At 40.3% G+C, this 18,076-nt stretch overlaps 1 protein-coding gene and 1 non-coding gene across 4 annotated transcripts in view; one reads left to right on the plus strand and one right to left on the minus strand.

Moving 5' to 3' along the window:
- Positions 1-18,076, minus strand: part of MCCC2 (methylcrotonyl-CoA carboxylase subunit 2) — a 64,260-nt gene that overhangs the window by 37,265 nt on the left and 8,919 nt on the right. The window contains exons 2-6 of one of the 3 annotated variants that reach the window (XM_033429981.2): positions 16,647-16,704; positions 15,805-15,889; positions 13,511-13,612; positions 11,231-11,358; positions 8,165-8,277 (exon numbers count right to left, since the gene is read on the minus strand). In XM_033429981.2, coding sequence (XP_033285872.1) covers positions 8,165-8,277; positions 11,231-11,358; positions 13,511-13,612; positions 15,805-15,889; positions 16,647-16,671 — 453 coding nt within the window. In that variant the 5' untranslated portion in view covers positions 16,672-16,704. Of the gene's footprint in view, positions 1-8,164; positions 8,278-11,230; positions 11,359-13,510; positions 13,613-15,804; positions 15,890-16,646; positions 16,718-18,076 lie in introns of all 3 variants that reach the window. The other 2 variants (XM_033429980.2, XM_012533393.2) reach the window with 2 other exon arrangements.
- Positions 15,609-15,681, plus strand: TRNAY-GUA (transfer RNA tyrosine (anticodon GUA)). The gene has a single exon. It is a non-coding gene; the product is annotated as a tRNA-Tyr (tRNA).

An 18,076-nucleotide genomic window follows, 5' to 3' on the forward strand; every position in this document is an offset into this window, starting at 1 on the left:
AGCCACATGAATGAGGTAGGCGGCGGAGCCTTGAGAGGACTACAGTCAGTCACATGATCCAGCTAAGCTGTGCCCAGACCCCTAACCCACAGAAACTGTGAGATAATAAATGTTGTTGTTTTAAACTGTTATGTCTGGGGGTAATTTGTTCTGCAGTAATAGAGAACTAATACAGGGATCAAAAACCATCTCCCTTAAGTGACTACAATTGAGGCCCATCTGAAGACCTAGGATAGTCTCTGAAGTGCTTTGTTGTTGTTGCTCTTTAATGTATCTGTGAACTATTCCTCTAGTCCAGAGATGGGAGACCGACCAGCATTAGCATTCTGTACCATCCCAGAGAATGATGAAAAACCAAGAGGAAGACATGGATAAACCCTGAAGCCATTATGCTAAGTGAAAGAAACCAGGCCCAAAAGCCCACTTAGTGCAATTCCATTTATATGAAATGTCCAGAATAGGCAATCCATAGGTTACCAGGGGCTGGAGGGACTGGGTGAGAACGAGATTAACTGCCAGTGGGCATGGCATTTCCTTCTGGGGTGATAAAAGTGTTCTAAAATTGATTCAACCCTGTAAGTACCCTAAAAACCATTGAATTATACCTATTAAATGAGTAAATTTTATGGTATGTGAATTATAGCTCAATAAATTACACCTCAATAAAACTTATAAAATTAAAAAAAAATACAAGAGCTAGAGTTACTAAGTATACAGGAATCAAAATTCTCAAATTTTTCATCAATGAGAAAGAGAGGCTATTCTAGTTCCAAGTATCTAACAGACACAAAACTTACTACTGCTAAAGCAAGGATTTCCCTGGTGGCGCAATGGTTAAGAATCTGCCTGCCAATGCAGGGGACATGGGTTTGAGCCTTGGTCCAGGAAGCTCTCACATGCCGCGGAGCAACTAAGCCCGTGCGTCACAACTACTGAGCCTGCACTCTAGAGCCCGTGAGCCACAACTACTGAGCCTGAGTGCCACAACTACTGAAGCCCGTGCACCTAGAGCCCGTGCTCCGCAACAGGAGAAGCCACCGCAATGAGAAGCCCCCGCTCACTGCAACTAGAGAAAGCCTGTGCACAGCAACGAAGACCCAATGAAGCCAAAAATAAATAAATTTATAAAATATATATATTGCTCAATAGAAATAAAAGAACACAGTTAAGTCACCACTGTCACACAATCTCCTCTTTTGCATTTAATTCTGAGCCCTTCACTCGCAAAATAGAGTGAATGGGCACCAAGAGCTCCGCCACTGTGTCTACTGCTGCTTCTCACAGAGCATGGGGACCCCAGGGCCCAAACAGCACCGATGACTTTCCACATCCCAAAGCATTTGTCTGTAGTACAATCAAGACCTTACACTGCGCCACACTGGACAAATGATTCAGAACCCCAGAAAGATAATTCTGCTGCTTTCTTCTACTAAAGGGACATAAGGAAGCTGCGTGACCACAAGCTGTTCTGACCATGCTCAGAGTACAGGTGTGGCTGTGTGGGCAAATCCCAGGCACTATGTCAGGAGAGACATGACTGTGCCCCTCATCTGCATCAGAACAAAAGACAGCTCCCACGAGTTCCACTGAGAGGCCACCATCCACCCTGTCACCAGAGAAGAGGGCCTGCTCTGTGACAAGGACAAGCCAAGAGATCCCTCTTGCAGGGTCAGGAGGCCCATGGCAACTCAAAAACTTGAATTCAGAGCAAGAAAACAGCAAGGAGGCTAAGAATGATGTGTAACTGACAGTAACAATCTTTGTCATCACTGACACAGACGGCACTGCAAAAGCTGGAAGTGAAAGGAAACGAGAGGCTACAAAACAGAGGTAATAGTCTGGAAAAACTTTGGACAAAAGTTCATTACCCTCCAGGTCTTGCCTGCACAAGTAGAGACTGGTTCTCGTCACACCAAAAACAAATTACATATTGTAGGTCAGCAGCCTGCCCTATGGAAGGGGTGTCTGAGAGGGAGTCAAGAGGTTTTATACCCAATTCTGAGAAGTGTGTGAACTTTAGACCTCCATCTTTCCACTGAAAAATTGCCAAAGACTATCTAGTTCAAAGGCTCTCTGTGATAAATGTAATAGAACTTGGGGAGGGAGATTTCCAGTTGCTTGGTGGAAAAGCCATTAAAATTATAATATGCTTTTTAAATCTCTCATCTTTCTTCTTTTTCCATTCAAAGTACTGTAGAAAGCAAATACTGCCTGTATCACTTTTTTCTTCGTCTACCTAAAGAGTCACCATTAAAAAATAAAAGCCATAATACACACATATCTACTCAATGGCTGTCCAGAATTTAAGAACATTATCAACTATACCAACGATCACACTGCTGATCCTAGAACGTGCATGCTTATCCGTGCTCACTGGATAGGATGAAGTGTACACAGAGAACAAAAAGTCCATCTTGGGGCTTCCCTGGTGGCGCAGTGGTTGAGAGTCCGCCTGCCGATGCAGGGGACACGGGTTCGTGCCCCGGTCCAGGAAGATCCCACATGCCACGGAGCGGCTGGGCCCGTGAGCCATGGCCGCTGAGCCTGCGCGTCCGGAGCCTGTGCTCCGCAACGGGAGACGCCACAACAGTGAGAGGCCCACATACCGCAAAAAAAAAAAGTCCATCTCACCCAGAACATTCTGTTTCTTCCTCAATCTTTTTATCAGAGAGCCTCAAAACAAAATAAAAAACAGAGTGGTTTCTTCTACCCCTGACCCTATCTGGCTTCATGAACAGGTTGAAATGCATTTAAAAAATAATAATAATACGGCTTCCCCGGTGGCACAGTGGTTGAGGGTCCGCCTGCCAATTTAGGGGACACGGGTTCGTGCCCCGGTACGGGAAGATCCCACATGCCATGGAGCGGCTGGGCCCGTGAGCCATGGCCGCTGAGCCTGTGCGTCCGGAGCCTGTGCTCCGCAACGGGAGAGGCCACAACAGTGAGAGGCCCGCGTACCGCAAAAAAAAAAAATAATAATAATAATAATAATAATATACAGTGTTTATCCTAACTAGGACCCTCAAAACAATTACCGAGGTCTGAAGCAAAGAAAATAAATTTCAAAAATAATGAGCTAAAAAAAAAAATAAAAAATAAAAAAAAAATAATGAGCTAAGCCAAGGAGGGAAGAGGGAAAAGTTAAGAAAAGAGGAAGGGAGGGACACTTGAGAATAATTTTAGGCACATCTCCAAAAAGAAGAACAAACAGGCAGAAGTGCAAAGAAGAAAATAGGGGGAAAGGCCTGAGGAGCTGCAACTAAGCATAGCTAGGTGAATAACAGCTATTTCAGAAGAAATAAACCGTTAATAAAAAATAAAACATTTGCTGCTGGTGTGGTAAGGATCACAGTAAAATGAGGAAGAGAATTAATGCATCAGAGCAAAACCAGGCTAGACTAGACTCTCACTAGACTATAAAAATTAATGGTAACGTAAGACTTGAAGAAAACAAACACCAAGATCCCACTTCTGAAGAGAACTATAAGTCTCACATTTAAAAAGCCAGCAACATGGGAACCACATCAGGAAAACAAAAGCAGCACAGCCCCAAGATCATCACAGCATCAGCCATGGATTTGGAGAAGGACCAGAGAAGGTATCCTCAGGACACGAGGCTCAGAGAAAGACCACTGGACACCAATACGCCAAGTCTTTAAACTTCAAAACAAACCAGGGTCCTAAAACCTACCAGAAAGTAAGGAAAAATGACACAGAAGAGAATACAAAGGTAACTACCTAATTAACTGTTTTTTCTCAAGTGCAAAAACAAAATTGTTGAAACTGGGAGGTCTGTAGGAATCTGGCCACATCTTCACAGCCGCAAAAATATAGGAAAAAACAGAGATATGGTTGTCAAGAGACATACTTCTTAGAAATCAGTGGATAAATGGACTTACAAAGGGCAAGGTTAATAACATTAAATAAAAACCGACCTTGGGGAGGAATAGTGATTGAACAAGTAAGGGAAGCTAGTGCTCACTATCAAAATGCACACGTAACATAACTGCAGTTACAACAGTTATTGCTTTATGTAGGAAATACAAAAAATTGCTAACAGTCCACCTAAACCAAAGTCTTAAATAAATAATAAAATATGTTGGAAATTCCCTGGCCGTCCAGTGGTTAGGACTCGGCACTTTTACTGCCATGGCCTGGGTTGAATCTCTGCTCAGGGAACTAAGATCCTGCAAGCCATGCGGCGCAGCCAAAAATAATGATGATGACGGTAATAATAATAAACATACATTAAAATATAGGAAATAGAACTACTCAGTATGTTAGGTATCACTTTAATGGTTATTAAGGAGTTTCACTCAAATAATAAATTATTAAGTAGGTAAGTAAATGCGTTGGGATATAAACAATCCAATATTGTCTCTAATCTCAAGTGGCATAGAGTCTAGTAAAGGAAATTAGTCAGGATATGTCTAGATAAAAGGGATAAATGCCATTAGTAAGGTATAGCTCAAGAATTATGGGAGTTGGGGGGGGGAAGATCACTTCCGGTAAGGGATTCTGGGAAGCTTTCCTGGAAAAGGTGGCATCTGAGATGCACCTTGGAAAATGGGTTGGAGACTCAGATCAACCCATATGGAAGGACTGGGGGAAAGAGAGTCCGGCATGGACCTGAGCAGAAACTCTTAAAGGTCACAATGCACATGAAAAATAGCAAGCGCTTCAGACTGACGGCAGTTTACAGTGCATGATCAGTAAGGCTAGAAAGTTAGGTTGGAACCAGATCACACGAGGTCTTAAGTATCAGGCTGTGAAGTTTGGTCTGGAACAAGGGAACTAGATAAAGAATAACCTTATAGTAATGTGTACAACAGACAGAAAATGCCTGAACTAACTATGGTGATGGCAGTAGGAATGGAGTGGAGAGGACCAATCCAAAGGTAAAAACCAACATGACTTGATTCATCAAAGGTTTACTATGTATTGATTACCTGCCCAGCATCAAAGGAGCTCCCAGGGGTACAAAAATAAGGAAGATATATATTTCTGACCTAAAAGGATTAAGTAGGGGAAAAATCAGAGAAGAGTCAATGATGACATCAAAGTTTCAATCCTAGAGAAAAGAGCAAGAAGGAAGTACCATCAACAGCACACAGAAACATGGGTGAAGGAACAAATCAGCAGGGGCAGCTAAATACGGAATGTCTACTCTGAGCCTCTGGTACCAGAAGGAAATCTAACCAAACAACAGAACCCCAAGGGTAGGTGGAGGTAGAGGGAGGCCAGGACCAGAGAATGATCATGGAAGTGACAGGTATGTCATTAGATTTTATTAAACTACTAAGGACAAGTTCTTGAATGGGGTTGGGAGGATTAAATGAAGAGAGTGGGAGAAGAAGGAAACCAGTGGCACGAAGCCTAAGGAGAATTTTAAGAAAGGGAACAATAACAAAACCAACAGGTTGTACAGCGTGAGAATCTCTAGGAGGTTAAGGTTAGCGGCACCCTCCGAGGGCAGCGAGGTTTTTAGGAAAGTGAGTGGTCAGGAACAAAGATGCTGGGCCAATCCTTAAGAAGTCTGGTAATCCAGGGAGGGAGAGAAGCTTCAAAAACAGCAGAAGCTAGAAAAGGTCCTTTTCTTTGTGCATCATTTTTTGCTACTTTTTCCTTTAAAAAAAAAAAAGAGGAAGTCAACATGATTATTGGCTGTGAGAAAAAAAATTAAGTGGATGTGAAATATTAAAGCAAAAGAGAGAAAGGATTAATGATGAAGCACAAATAAGGGATCAGTATTAAGATTATAAATGACAAGTCTAGTCTTGGAGAAGAGAGACAATTCTTCCTGGGATTAAAAAAAAAGACAGAGTAAGCAGTATTGTTTTTAATAGAACAGTGCTCACATATGACTTTCTCAGTAAAGTACGAAGCAATAGCTTCAGTGGCGATATCAGGTTTATAGTTCATATATTGGGGAAAAGATGAGAAGAGGCACCATGGACACTAGGATACAATAACAATTAGATTTTTTTTTTAATTCCACGAGGTTCATGAGAATATAAGAAGGCAAACCTCAACCACAAACTTCCTATTGGGGTGAAATAGAAAAAATAAATGCTGAGAAGTGGCTCAGTTAAGAAATACTGATGTTAAAATTTTTAGGAAACAAAAATTAAATAGGCAAACTGAAGGCATTCAGTCAAATGCCCCTTAGATATTTTAGATTTTTTTATCATAAGCAGATATTGCTTATTCAAAATTATAAGGACACTTTTAATTTTAAAAAGACCTAGTTCTTAAAGCACTTCAAGCTTCAGGTTCCACAGGAGCAGAGACCCTACCTGGTTTTATTCATCTAGTACAGGGCCTGGCTTAGAGTAGCTTCTCCATAAATATCTGTTAGATGTTGGCTGACGTTTTATATAGTCCCACAAAAGCTACATGAAGAGAAAGACAGAGCACAGACTAAGCATGCAAGGTGGCAGAGGTCTACAGTGAGTTGAATGGTGCCCCCCTGCGCCCCAAATTTGTCCACACCTAAATCTCCGGAACCTGTGAATGTGACCTTATTCGAAAAAAAATGGGTCTTTGCAGATGTAATTAAGTTAAGCATCTTCAGATAAGATCACTCTAGATTACCCAGGGGTGCCCTAAATCGACTGACAAGTATCCTTGTAAGGGAGAGAAGGCACAGAGGAGAAGACCATGGGAAGACCAAGGCAGAGACTGGAGTCTCATAGCCGCAAGCCAAGGGAACGCCTGGAGCCATCAGAAGCTCAAAGAGGCAAGGAACGGAATCTTCCTTAGAGCCTTCTGAGGGAGCACGGCCCTGCCACCACCTTGATTTCAGACATCTAGCCTCCAGAAACTTGAGAGAATAAATTTCTGTTATTTTAAGCCACTCTGTTTGTGGTAATTTGTTACGGCAGCCCTAGGAAACTAATACAAGTTTCGTATAGCTAAACTATAATACCAGGTTAAATGGGCTAATTTCCCCTATAAGACAAAAGATCACAATAAGAATCTCATAACAGATAATGGATGCAAGGGCCATCTGTGCAAAAGTGAGCAAAGCTGAAGTTTCTATTTAGATAAACAAAGCATAGATATACGCAAGGTCGCCACATAACAGTAAAATATATAATAAATAATAACAACACATTGTATTGGTAGATTATAAAGAAGAGAGATAGTAATTGCAAGTGATGACTAATTAATTAGAATACTAATAAAAATACTACAAACTTAAGAAATTCAATAACAAAACAAAAACAAAGGAGTTGCAGCAGTATTATGAAGTATTTCAAACATACAAAAAAGATTAGAATAGTAAAATAAATATTCTTTACCTAATACCCAGTCTTAATAAATCTTAACATTTGGTCAAACTTACTTCTGAATTTTTTTAAAGGAATAAAATATTTCAGATACAGTTGAAGCCTCTATAGACCTCCTACTTGGCCTTTATTCTCCTCCTCCCTCCCACCTCAAAGGTAACCACCGTTCTAAAGTTGAGTCTATCATTCCCATGTACCTGTTTATACATAATAGATTTGACATATTTAACACTTGCATACATAGCAATTTGCTGTACATTTATTCTACACTTTTTTTTTTTACCCAACATATTTTTTGAGACTTATTTCTGTTGACGCACACAATTCTAGTTCATTCATTTTAACAGCCAGTAACTATTATAACTCTCCTATGAATGGGCATTTACTTTGTTCTTTATCTTTTGCTATAACAAACAATGCTACAAGGAACTTTCTTGTACATGTCTCCTCATACATATACTAGAATTCCTCCAGAGTATAGTCCTAAAAAAGCAACTTTACTCAGTGTTCATTCTTTTTAAAAACTCTTTTCCTTTGGTAAATAACCTTTATTATAGCATAACAGTATTCCCATATTTAGCAGATGAATCTGACTGGAGATATCTTTATGATGCTTTCTGTGGAAAAAGACTAAATTCTGTATTAGATTCTGTTCTGGAAATTCCCTGGCGGTCCAGTGGTTTGGACTCCATGTTTTCACTGCCAAGGGCCTGGGTTCAATCCCTGGTCAGGGAACTAAGATCCTGCAAGCTGCATGGCACAGCCAAAAAAAAAAAAAAAAAAAACAAATTCTGTTTTAAGTCATCTCAGACTACCTGGTTAGCAAAGACATTTGATGCAAAAAGCAATACGTCTCATTAATGAGAAATTACCTGTATAATACTTTTAGAAGACATAACTGCCTGATTATAGAATATGCGGCCAAAGTGATCTCGATCTGGAAATACTTCTGCTTGTCGAGGTAAGTTTGCTCCTCCCGAATCAACTGAAGAGAAATAAGTACATCTCAATGAACAAAACGTGCTACACACAGGAAGACTTATCTCAATGATAACATCAGTTCTTTTTTTTTTTGCAGTACGTGGGCCTCTCACTGCTGTGGCCTCTCCCGTTGCGGAGCACAGGCTCCAGACGTGCAGGCCCAGTGGCCATGGCTCACGGGCCCAGCTGCTCCGCGGCATATGGGATCCTCCCGGACCGGGGCACGAACCCGTGTCCCCTGCATCGGCAGGCGGACTCTCAACCACTGCGCCAGCAGGGAAGCCCAAACATCAGTTCTTAATTACATTCGCAAAAAACTTGCCCTATCTTTCTAAACTCTTCTACAGCCTCTTTCTCCAATCTTTCAACACAGCCCCCAAAATGTACTGTTTTCTTCAAACACATTAGGCTCTCCTACCCCTGTGCAGAATTCCACTTGAAATGTTTAGGACATTCTCTCCCTTGAGGATTAGCCCCAGAAACACCAAAACTCCTTAACCAGTTCAGCTAAGATTGGATCTTTCTCTCTTTTAAAACAATCTGAAAATCATCTACAGAATTCATGTGATAATTTTATTGCACATTGCCTCTGGTACTCTTTTTACTGCAGATTACAGTGGTGGATAAGAATGTCAGCTGAGTTCAAAACAGAGCTTCATTACTTCACAGCTGTGTGATCACAGGTGTGTTTCCGAACCAGTCTACTGCCTCGGTCTCCCCACCAGTGAAATGAAGGTAACAGTGGCTATCCCATAGGGTTGTTATTGGGATGACATGAAATAGTGTATGTGAAGCACTCAGCTCAGCACATACTGTGAGTGCACAGAGTGAACGTTACAAAAAGTTAGCTAGTCTTATACCTATCACTCTTGCCTGCAACCACTAAGTCTTCTACTGATATTTAATACATTAAAGACGGGGACAACACAATACTCTTCACTGCATCCCCTACAGTGTTGGGCACAGCACCTGCAAGCAGTGGGGCCTCATTTGCTGTTTTCTATACGTGCAATGCAGTTCACACTCTGAATCAACGAGGTAAATTCACTTTCATAGGAGAAAAAAATCTCATCAGTACCTGTTCAAATAGCCATAAAAATGAACAGTATATACTGGTGTTTTTACAAACCAATTTAAGCCAATATCCAGGAAGTACCAATTTTAAACTGCCTTGCTTTTACGTCTTTTTAAAAATATCCTTAGATTTAAATGTACTTTCATTCCAAATATAAATTTACTTTCACTGAATATTAAATTTCTTTCAATTACATCTGCTCAAACTATGTACATAATCAAGCATTTAACCTAGTACCTGGCACTCAAGAGACCCATATATATTAGCTATTATTTTTTCATGGTTTGAACCCATTACGGTGAACAGAAAAACAAAATATTGGGTTGGTCAAAAAGTTCGTTCGTTTTTTTCCACTACATGGTTCTAACTAGTGCTTAGTTGACTTTAACTTCATTCGAAACAATTTTGTTAGATTGTATTGTGACAGCTGTCATATCAGCAGTGCATTTTAAAAAAAAACTTATCAAAATTGGTGAATTTTTGTGTAGCCATTTTAATACTGAAGATGGAAGAAAAAAGGCAACATTTTCGGCATATTATGCTTTATTATTTCAAGAAAGGTGAAAATGCAACTGAAATGCAAAAAAAGATTTGTGCAGTGTATGGAGAGGGCACTGCAACAGATCAAATGTGTCAAAAGTGGTTTGCGAAGTTTCGTGCTGGAGATTTCTTGCTGGACGACAGTCCATGGTCAGGTAGACCAGCTGAAGTGGATAGCAATCAAATCGAGACATTAATTGAGAACAATCAGTGTTATACCACACGGGAGAGAGCTGACATACTCAAAATATCCAAATTAAGTGTTGAAAATCATTTGCACCAGCTTGGTTATGTGAATCGCTTTGACGTTTGGGTTCCACGTAAGTTAAGTGAAAAAAACCTTCTTGACTGTGTTTCTACATGCGATTCTCTACGTAAACGTAATGAAAACATGCCATTTTTAAAACAAATTGTGATGGGCGATGAAAAGTGGATACCGTACAATAATGTGGAACGGAAGAGATCGTGGGGCAAGGGAAATGAACCACCACCAACCACACCAAAGGCTGGTCTTCATCCAAAGAAGGTGATTTTGTGTATATGGTGGGATTGGAAGGGAGTCCTCTATTATGAGCTCCTTCTGGAAAACCAAACGATTAATTCCAACAAGTACTGCTCCCAATTAGACCAACTGAAAGCAGCACTCTAGGAAAAGCGTCCCGAATTAGTTAACAGAAAAGGTATAATCTTCCATCCGGATAACGCAGGACACCATGCTTCTCTGATGACCAGGCAAAAACTGTTACAGCTTGGCTGGGAAGTTCTGATTCATCCACCATATTCACCAGACACTGCACCTTCGGATTTCCATTTATTTAGGTTTTTATAAAATTCTTTTAATGGAAAAAACTTCAATTCCCTGGAAGACTGTAAAAAGCACCTGGAACAGTTTTTTGCTTAAAAAAATTAAAAGTTTTGGGAAGATGGAATTATGAAGTTGCCTGAAAAATGGCAGAAGATAGTGGAACAAAATGGTGAATACATTGTTCAATAAAGTTCTTGGTGAAAATGAAAAATGTCTTTTATTTTTACTCAAAAACCAAAGGAACTTTTTGGCCCACCCAATATAGAGAAGAAAAAAACACCACTCATGTAGAGGAAAAAATGGCAAACCCCAAAATACTGTCAGGGATTCTTCCTCAGTGATGTTATTATGGGTAGTGCTTGTTTACTTTTTCTCCCAGAGTTTTTAGCAAAGAATGTGCATCTCTTTTGTAATTATAAGAGAAGCCAACAGTTTTTTAAAAATATCCATTGATAACGTCATATATATATAGTCTTCTAAACAATCTTATTATTTTTCTAGCTAATAACAGTTTATTTTACAATTCTCGTGACTTGCCCAAGTAAATGCAGGGGAGCCTGTTTTGCATTGCAATTTCTTGTGCCCGTAAGTGTTTCTTCACAGTCACCGGGTAGTAGGTACCTCCTTTGACAGTGGCATCATTGGCAACAATAATGCATTCTACTCTGAAAGGCAGAAATTTCATCGGAAAGAGAACATGAGAGAGTTCTTCAAAGTAAAGACCAATTGCATCTCATTACAAGACACTCCCAATACAGCCTGGCAATTTCTAGTACATATCCCCAGGGACAGCCATTAGTAGACAATCTTATTATATAAAAGTTTTAATCACTGTTCACATATTTATTTATATAAAATGAATCACTTTTAATAAGTTTACAAACTCTAACTTGATTTTTAAAGAATCATCACCCCATATTAGTAGAGGAAAACTAACAACCTAAGCCACATTTTGTAATGGTTCTTTGAAGGAAGGGGTCCTAACAAGATAATACAAGATAATACAACAACAAGGAATCCAAGTCTCAGGGTGAGAAAATCCCACATGGTAAACCTTTAAAATTTCCTTTTAGGAAGGTAATTTTCAAAAAGGAAAACTGATCCATCAAAAGTATTTATTTTTCATATTTTCTTCATGTCACTGCCATATGCTTTTCTATAAAACTAAAAGAAGTTTAAAGTACAACACTTATCTTGCTTAAAGGAACAATAGGTACAAACTTTAAAATAGTAGTCTGAAAGCATATACTAAAATGAGTCATTAGTGGTGCCCTTTCTCACCAAAACCAGCCTGTCAGGTACCATGGCTCACAAGTAACACGCAGGAAGCAGGGAAGTGAATGAAGAGGGCCAGTAAGGGAGCCTGCTTAGTATTGCCATGAAACCCGAAGATCAGAGGCTCACTTGAAACTGGAGAGAAGAACAGTGTTGTCTTTACAAAATTTAATCTTTATATTTATGATGTTTTTGTTACCTCACTTTATATTCTCTAGAATTCTAAAAAGAAACTTATTGAATCCTTGCTGAAAATGAAGTAGAGAACAGCAACTGAGCACACAGCCTCAGGTAGTGTTGTACTTCTTTTATTAGGGTATGTGGCTCCTCTCCTTTGAGCATCAATTTTATTCACTAGGTTATATATAAAGCCTTTTTCCACATTATAATTAACATTTTATAGAGTGGGATGTACATTTCTAATGACTTTAACATTGAACAAACTAGACTTCAAAAGGAATTTAGGCTTTGGCGGGTGCTGGGCCATACCCCCCACACCTCCAGAGTATGGTCACTCCTCCGTCCTGGGGATGCTGCACTAGAAAAGCTTAAGAAGCTCTGGTACAGGAAAGAGCCCAGGCTATGAAGTCAGACAAAGCTAGGCTGAAATTCTGACTCTGCCACTTGCTATATATACGACCTTGGACAAGAGACATAACCACTTTTACTTGTCTTTTTAAAAGGTCACAGACATGTTACAGAATGAGAAATAAAATTAGTCCACAAAAATACTGTATTAGACATCTATTGGTTTTGCCTACCCAGCATCTATTATTTTGGCAACAAAACTAAACTTTCTTTCAGAAACTGCCCTTTCTCTATTTTTGATCCCTGAGGTTCTAGCGGGACTGACCCCAAAGCCCATCTTCAGATGTGAGCACAAGGACCAGGCCTTTCTAATCAGCGTCCACACCGTGGGCTCAACAATGGGCTCTGGTCCCAGGCCTTCACCCTCAGGAGCTCTCAGCCCACTGCAGCTGCTAAGCTTAGAGCGCAGAAGCTGGGGATGCCTGTGGCCAGCTCGGCCTGCCTAGGAACAAAACCAAAACCCAGCCTGTGACCTGGTAACACCGTTTGTGCTCCTCGACCCAGCTAGGCCCAGACTCATCAGTTAGGAGAGTCAATAAATTCTTTTTTGGTTTTAACTAGTTTGCACATCTATCATCTGCCAGAGAAAGAGTGCTGACCACATTCAACCATATGATTATGTAAGAAAGGTCAATTTCAATTACTATGAAGTACTACTTTAGACCTTTTAAACGAGTGAATTCTTTTTCAGTCATACTATCCAACACTAGAGCAGCTCTAGTGGAAAGATAAAATCAGTCTTGCCCTGGCCCTTGCCTCCATGGAATCTCAACAGCTAAAATGCACACACTCCACAGATGAATCTAACACATGTCTGGGTAGGAAGCCTCAGTCCTAAATAATATCACGAGCATAAAACTCACATGCTCACATGCAGAGCAGTGAGTGCTGGACACCCCTGCCTCTTCGGCCTGCTTCCTGAACCACATGGCTGAGTGTGGGCAGAATACTCACCCTGACACTCTCCCAATGCCTGTAATAATGCCACCGGCGGGGACCTCCTCATCACCATACAACTGGTAACCGGCAAACTGGGATAATTCCAGGAATGGAGACCTGAACGGAAGAAAAGATGTTGCTTGAATTAATGTCGTTTTTCAAAAAATCATATTTAAACAGTTAACACGTGGAAAAGGAAATTTTCTTCTTTAATGGGGCAATGTTTCAAATATGCGTGTTGGACATAAAATCTACAAAAAGAATGTCAAAAACAAAATCTAGGGGACTTCCCTGGTGGCGCAGTGGCTAAGAATCCGACTGCCAATGCAGGGGACACGGGTTCAAGCCCTGGTCCAGGAAGATCCCACATGCCGCGGAGCCACTAAACCTGTGTGCCACAACTACTGAGCCTGCGCTCTAGAGCTCACAAGCCACAATTACTGAAGCCGGTGCGCCACAACTACTGAAGCCCGCGTGCCTAGAGCCCGTGCTCCGCAACAAGAGAAGCCACCGCAGTGAGAAGCCCGCGCACCGCAACAAAGAGGAGCCCCCACTCGCCGCAACTAGAGAAAACCCGCGTGCAGCAATGAAGACCCAATGCAGCCAAAAATAAAGAAATAAAATAAATTTAAAAGAAAAAAAAAAACCTAGTGTGACCACCCTGGGGATTTATACAGTATAGCCATACAAAGGAACACTAGGTTCTTATTTTTAAAGATGTTGTACAGATGTGTTTATTAATATAGAAAGAGAATAGCACCTAACACTTACGTAGCACCTACCACATGCCAGCCTCTCTCCTAGGAGCTTCAGAAACACTAACTCATTCATTCCTCAGAACTACCTCCTGATATGGATCCTATTATGATCCCCACTGACTGATGAGGAAACTGAAACACAGAGATTAGGTCAGTTGTCTAAGGTCACACAACTACTAGTAAGTGGCAGAGCTGGGTTTTAATAAGCTCCGTAATAAGGGACCAGGCTCTTAACCACTGTATTATTGTCACTTAAATGTTCAGGATACACTGGGGGGACGGGGGACAGGGGTGGGCAGGGAGTTATAAAACACCACATTTAGTATGATTCCATTTTTCTTAAAAAAAAAAAAAAAGTGATTCACATTTGCACAAAAACAGTATAGAAGGATACACACTAGGTGTTAGCAGTGTTTGTCTCCAGGTTGGGCGTCTGTGTGCATGTCCCCCAAAACAATACTTTTGAGCCTTCATTTCTCTCTCTAACTGGTCTTTTTTTTTTTTATGATTTATTTATTTGTTTATTTATTTATTTATTTATTTGGCTGCGCTGGGTCTTAGCTGCAGCATGTGGGATCTAAGTTCCCTGACCGGGCCCCTGCATTGGCAGCCCAGAGTCTTAGCCACTGCACCACCAGGGAAGGCCATCTCTCTAACTGGTCTTGGTGCTTCCACCCTCAAGGCCCACAGTCTACTCACAAGACAACAGCCAGAATAACTTTTTAAAACCTAAGTCAGATAAGTCCTACAAAATCTCCCCATTTCTGTCAGAGTAAAAGCCCAAACTCTTACACCGGCCTACAAAACCCTTACCAAAATCACCCATCTCCTGCTACTCCCCTGTGTATTCCCGCCACCCCACCACCTTCCAGTCCCTTCCATATCACCATCTGTGACCTGTCCCCACTGCAGAACCTTCGCACTGAACACTCCCCTCCGCCTACAACACTCTCTCCCCAGATATTCAGAGCCCATCTCTCTTCACTCCTTCCAATCTTTGCTCAAATGTCACCACCTCAGTGAGGCCTATTCTAACCACCTCATTTGAAACTACAACTTGACCTTCATCTTTCTCTCCCGTACTCTGGTCTATCTTTTCTTTTTCCCATGACATTTATCACCTTCTAACATACTATATAATTTATGACACTTATCGTTTATTTTCTATCTCCTCCTGCTACAATGTAAATTCCAGTAGGGCAAGGAACTTTGTCTATTTTGTTCAGTGATGTGTCACTAGCACCTAGAACAGCACCTGACACACAGTAGCCTCGCAATAAACATCTGTTGTTGAATCTTACGATAAGAACCAGAATTTAAAATCATTTATTTATAAAACTATCTAAGATGGGAATTCCCTGGCGGTCCAGTGGTTAGGACTCTGCACTGTAACTGCCGAGGGCCTGGGTTCAATCCCTGGTCGGGGAACTAAGATCCTACGAGCCACATGGCATGGCAAAAACACAAAACAAAACAAAAACAAAAAAAACTGTCTAAGAAAGCACCATGGAATAGAGAACACCCTGAGCCAGCACTCGGGTATGTACCAACCCTGGGTCTATAAGATTGTCAACTCTTTCTCTTGGTAACAGTTTTCCTCTTGATATGTGACGTGCTCGGGCTTTCTCACCACCTCCTGTGATAAAAAATATGATTCGATTAGATGAATTCATTATAAGGTCTCCACTTAACTTAATATCAGAAAAACATATAACACTTAATCCAAAATATGGTACTTTTTTAAAAATTTAACATATCCTGTGAAAAACAGCTAATTTTTCAGATCATTGAAACTGGCATTTTTAAAAATCAATCTATCCCTGAGCCCACAGTATATTATACATTTTCTAAATTCAGTAGTAATTACTTAAGGAAATAATGCAGTACTTTTCTCTGCATCTCATACATTGCAAATACTGTCTCATCTCCACCACACTTATTACACCTACTATAAATACTAGCACTGTCCTATATGCTATGTGAAATTTGAAAAGTTCCTAACTTCATTTGTACCAGGTAAAAAGCATTATTTTAGAAATGATTTCCATCATAAGCACAAAAAAACTTAGCTAAAGGTGCTATTTTTAGGCCCACAAATAGGAGAGAGTTGAACACCTTATATAGCAATTTAAAAGTCCCCCTTTGTTAGTATCCTGAATCAGAGATGATCTTCCGTTTTCCTGACATTGCTCCAGACTAAAGGAAATTACAATAATTGAAGAGTCCGCTGGGGTAACCAACCCAGTGAGGCTGCTTGAGGTGAGGGGTACACCAAACCTCACCCAGCCTGAGAACGGCTGGGTTCGGTACCTGGGGAATATCCACAACCCACTCTCAGCAAACCACGGTAAATAATCAGAACAGACGATAAAATTGTACCTTAATATATTTACCTTCACTGTTGCCCAAGAATTCCATCTTAATATACTCCTTGTCTACTGAAATGTTCAGCTGTTGAAGAAAGCTATTTGTTTTTTAGGTGAGAAAATAAGTTCATACAGATTTCAAACAAGCCTCCAAGTAGCGCAACATTATTTTCAAATCAGGACTTTCCTATGTCTAAGGGGATTTTTTTTTTTTTCTGAAAAGGTAGAGGGTATATTTTTAAGACTAAATCTGCCTTAAGGTAACCAAGAAAATCGTAACATGCATCTAATCTTTTAAAATGAAAATTATTCTGGGAGGGAAAGCCTTACAAGATAGTATGAATTAAATCAAACAGCTTTCCTCTTTTCTCCAGAGTGTCCTACTGAGGTGTGTATAGTTATAGGAGAGAAGGAGGACGAGAGAGTGACAAAGGGCAGAGGAAACTTCTGAGAGTGACACATTCATCGTCTTGATTGTGGTGACGGTTTCACGGGTGTATACATATGTCAAAACTCATCAAACTGTAAGCTTTAAATAATGCGGCTTACTGTATATCAATTATACCTTAATAAAGCTGTTTAAAAGTTAAGTATTAAAGAAAAATAAACCTAAGACACTGCAAAGAAGACCAGGCTTGGGTGAGGGTCTTTGGAGAGTTTGGCGACATAAGCGTCCACTAAGGGGATAGCAGGAAAAAGCATGGCAGGGGAGGGTGGGATGAAAAAGAGATAAGAAAACATATCTGTGTTTTGTTTTGTTTTGTTAGTACTTAGAGCAACACTATTCTTAATTCTGCCTAGAGCTTCACTTTGCTATTCCGAGCACCTAGTGAATTCTGTTTTTGATATAGATTCTCAGGTCACAGAATTCAGCTCCTCTGGCATTTAAACTGGCCTAGGATATGTGGACCACCACAAAAAGACAGAATGTCACAGCACCTTAGTTTTCCAAGGATTACTCTTAAAAGATTTTGCTTTAACTGTCTCCACTCTCACAGACTCAGAGCCAGAAAAGCCTGATGTTTTCCTTCTATCTCATTTACCACATTGCACTGATTCTAAAACACACATTTTGTTCACATTTTAACACCCCTAAAATCAGGAAGCATTTTACAGTTTATAGCATCTTTTCATCTCTGTCACCAGGGGGCAGTCGTGACATAGCTGTCTGCCTCTGGGTGCACAGCTCAAATGTCTAACTGTGGTCACTTCAATGGTGCTATATGCATTGCTGGAACTACCTGCATGCAGTTTAACTTCAATTTTCAAATGTTTTCAAAAACTACACAAGCCTTAAACAACAAGGTCCTGTATAGCACAGGGAACTATATTTAATATCCTGTAATAAATTGTAATTGAAGAGAATATGAAAAATGTATATATATGTATAACTGAATCACTTTGCTGTACAGCAGAAATTAACATGACATGTAAATCAACTATACTTCAGTAAAATA

Source organism: Orcinus orca, chromosome 3, assembly GCF_937001465.1.
Source record: "Orcinus orca chromosome 3, mOrcOrc1.1, whole genome shotgun sequence".
Classification (NCBI taxonomy): domain Eukaryota; kingdom Metazoa; phylum Chordata; class Mammalia; order Artiodactyla; family Delphinidae; genus Orcinus; species Orcinus orca.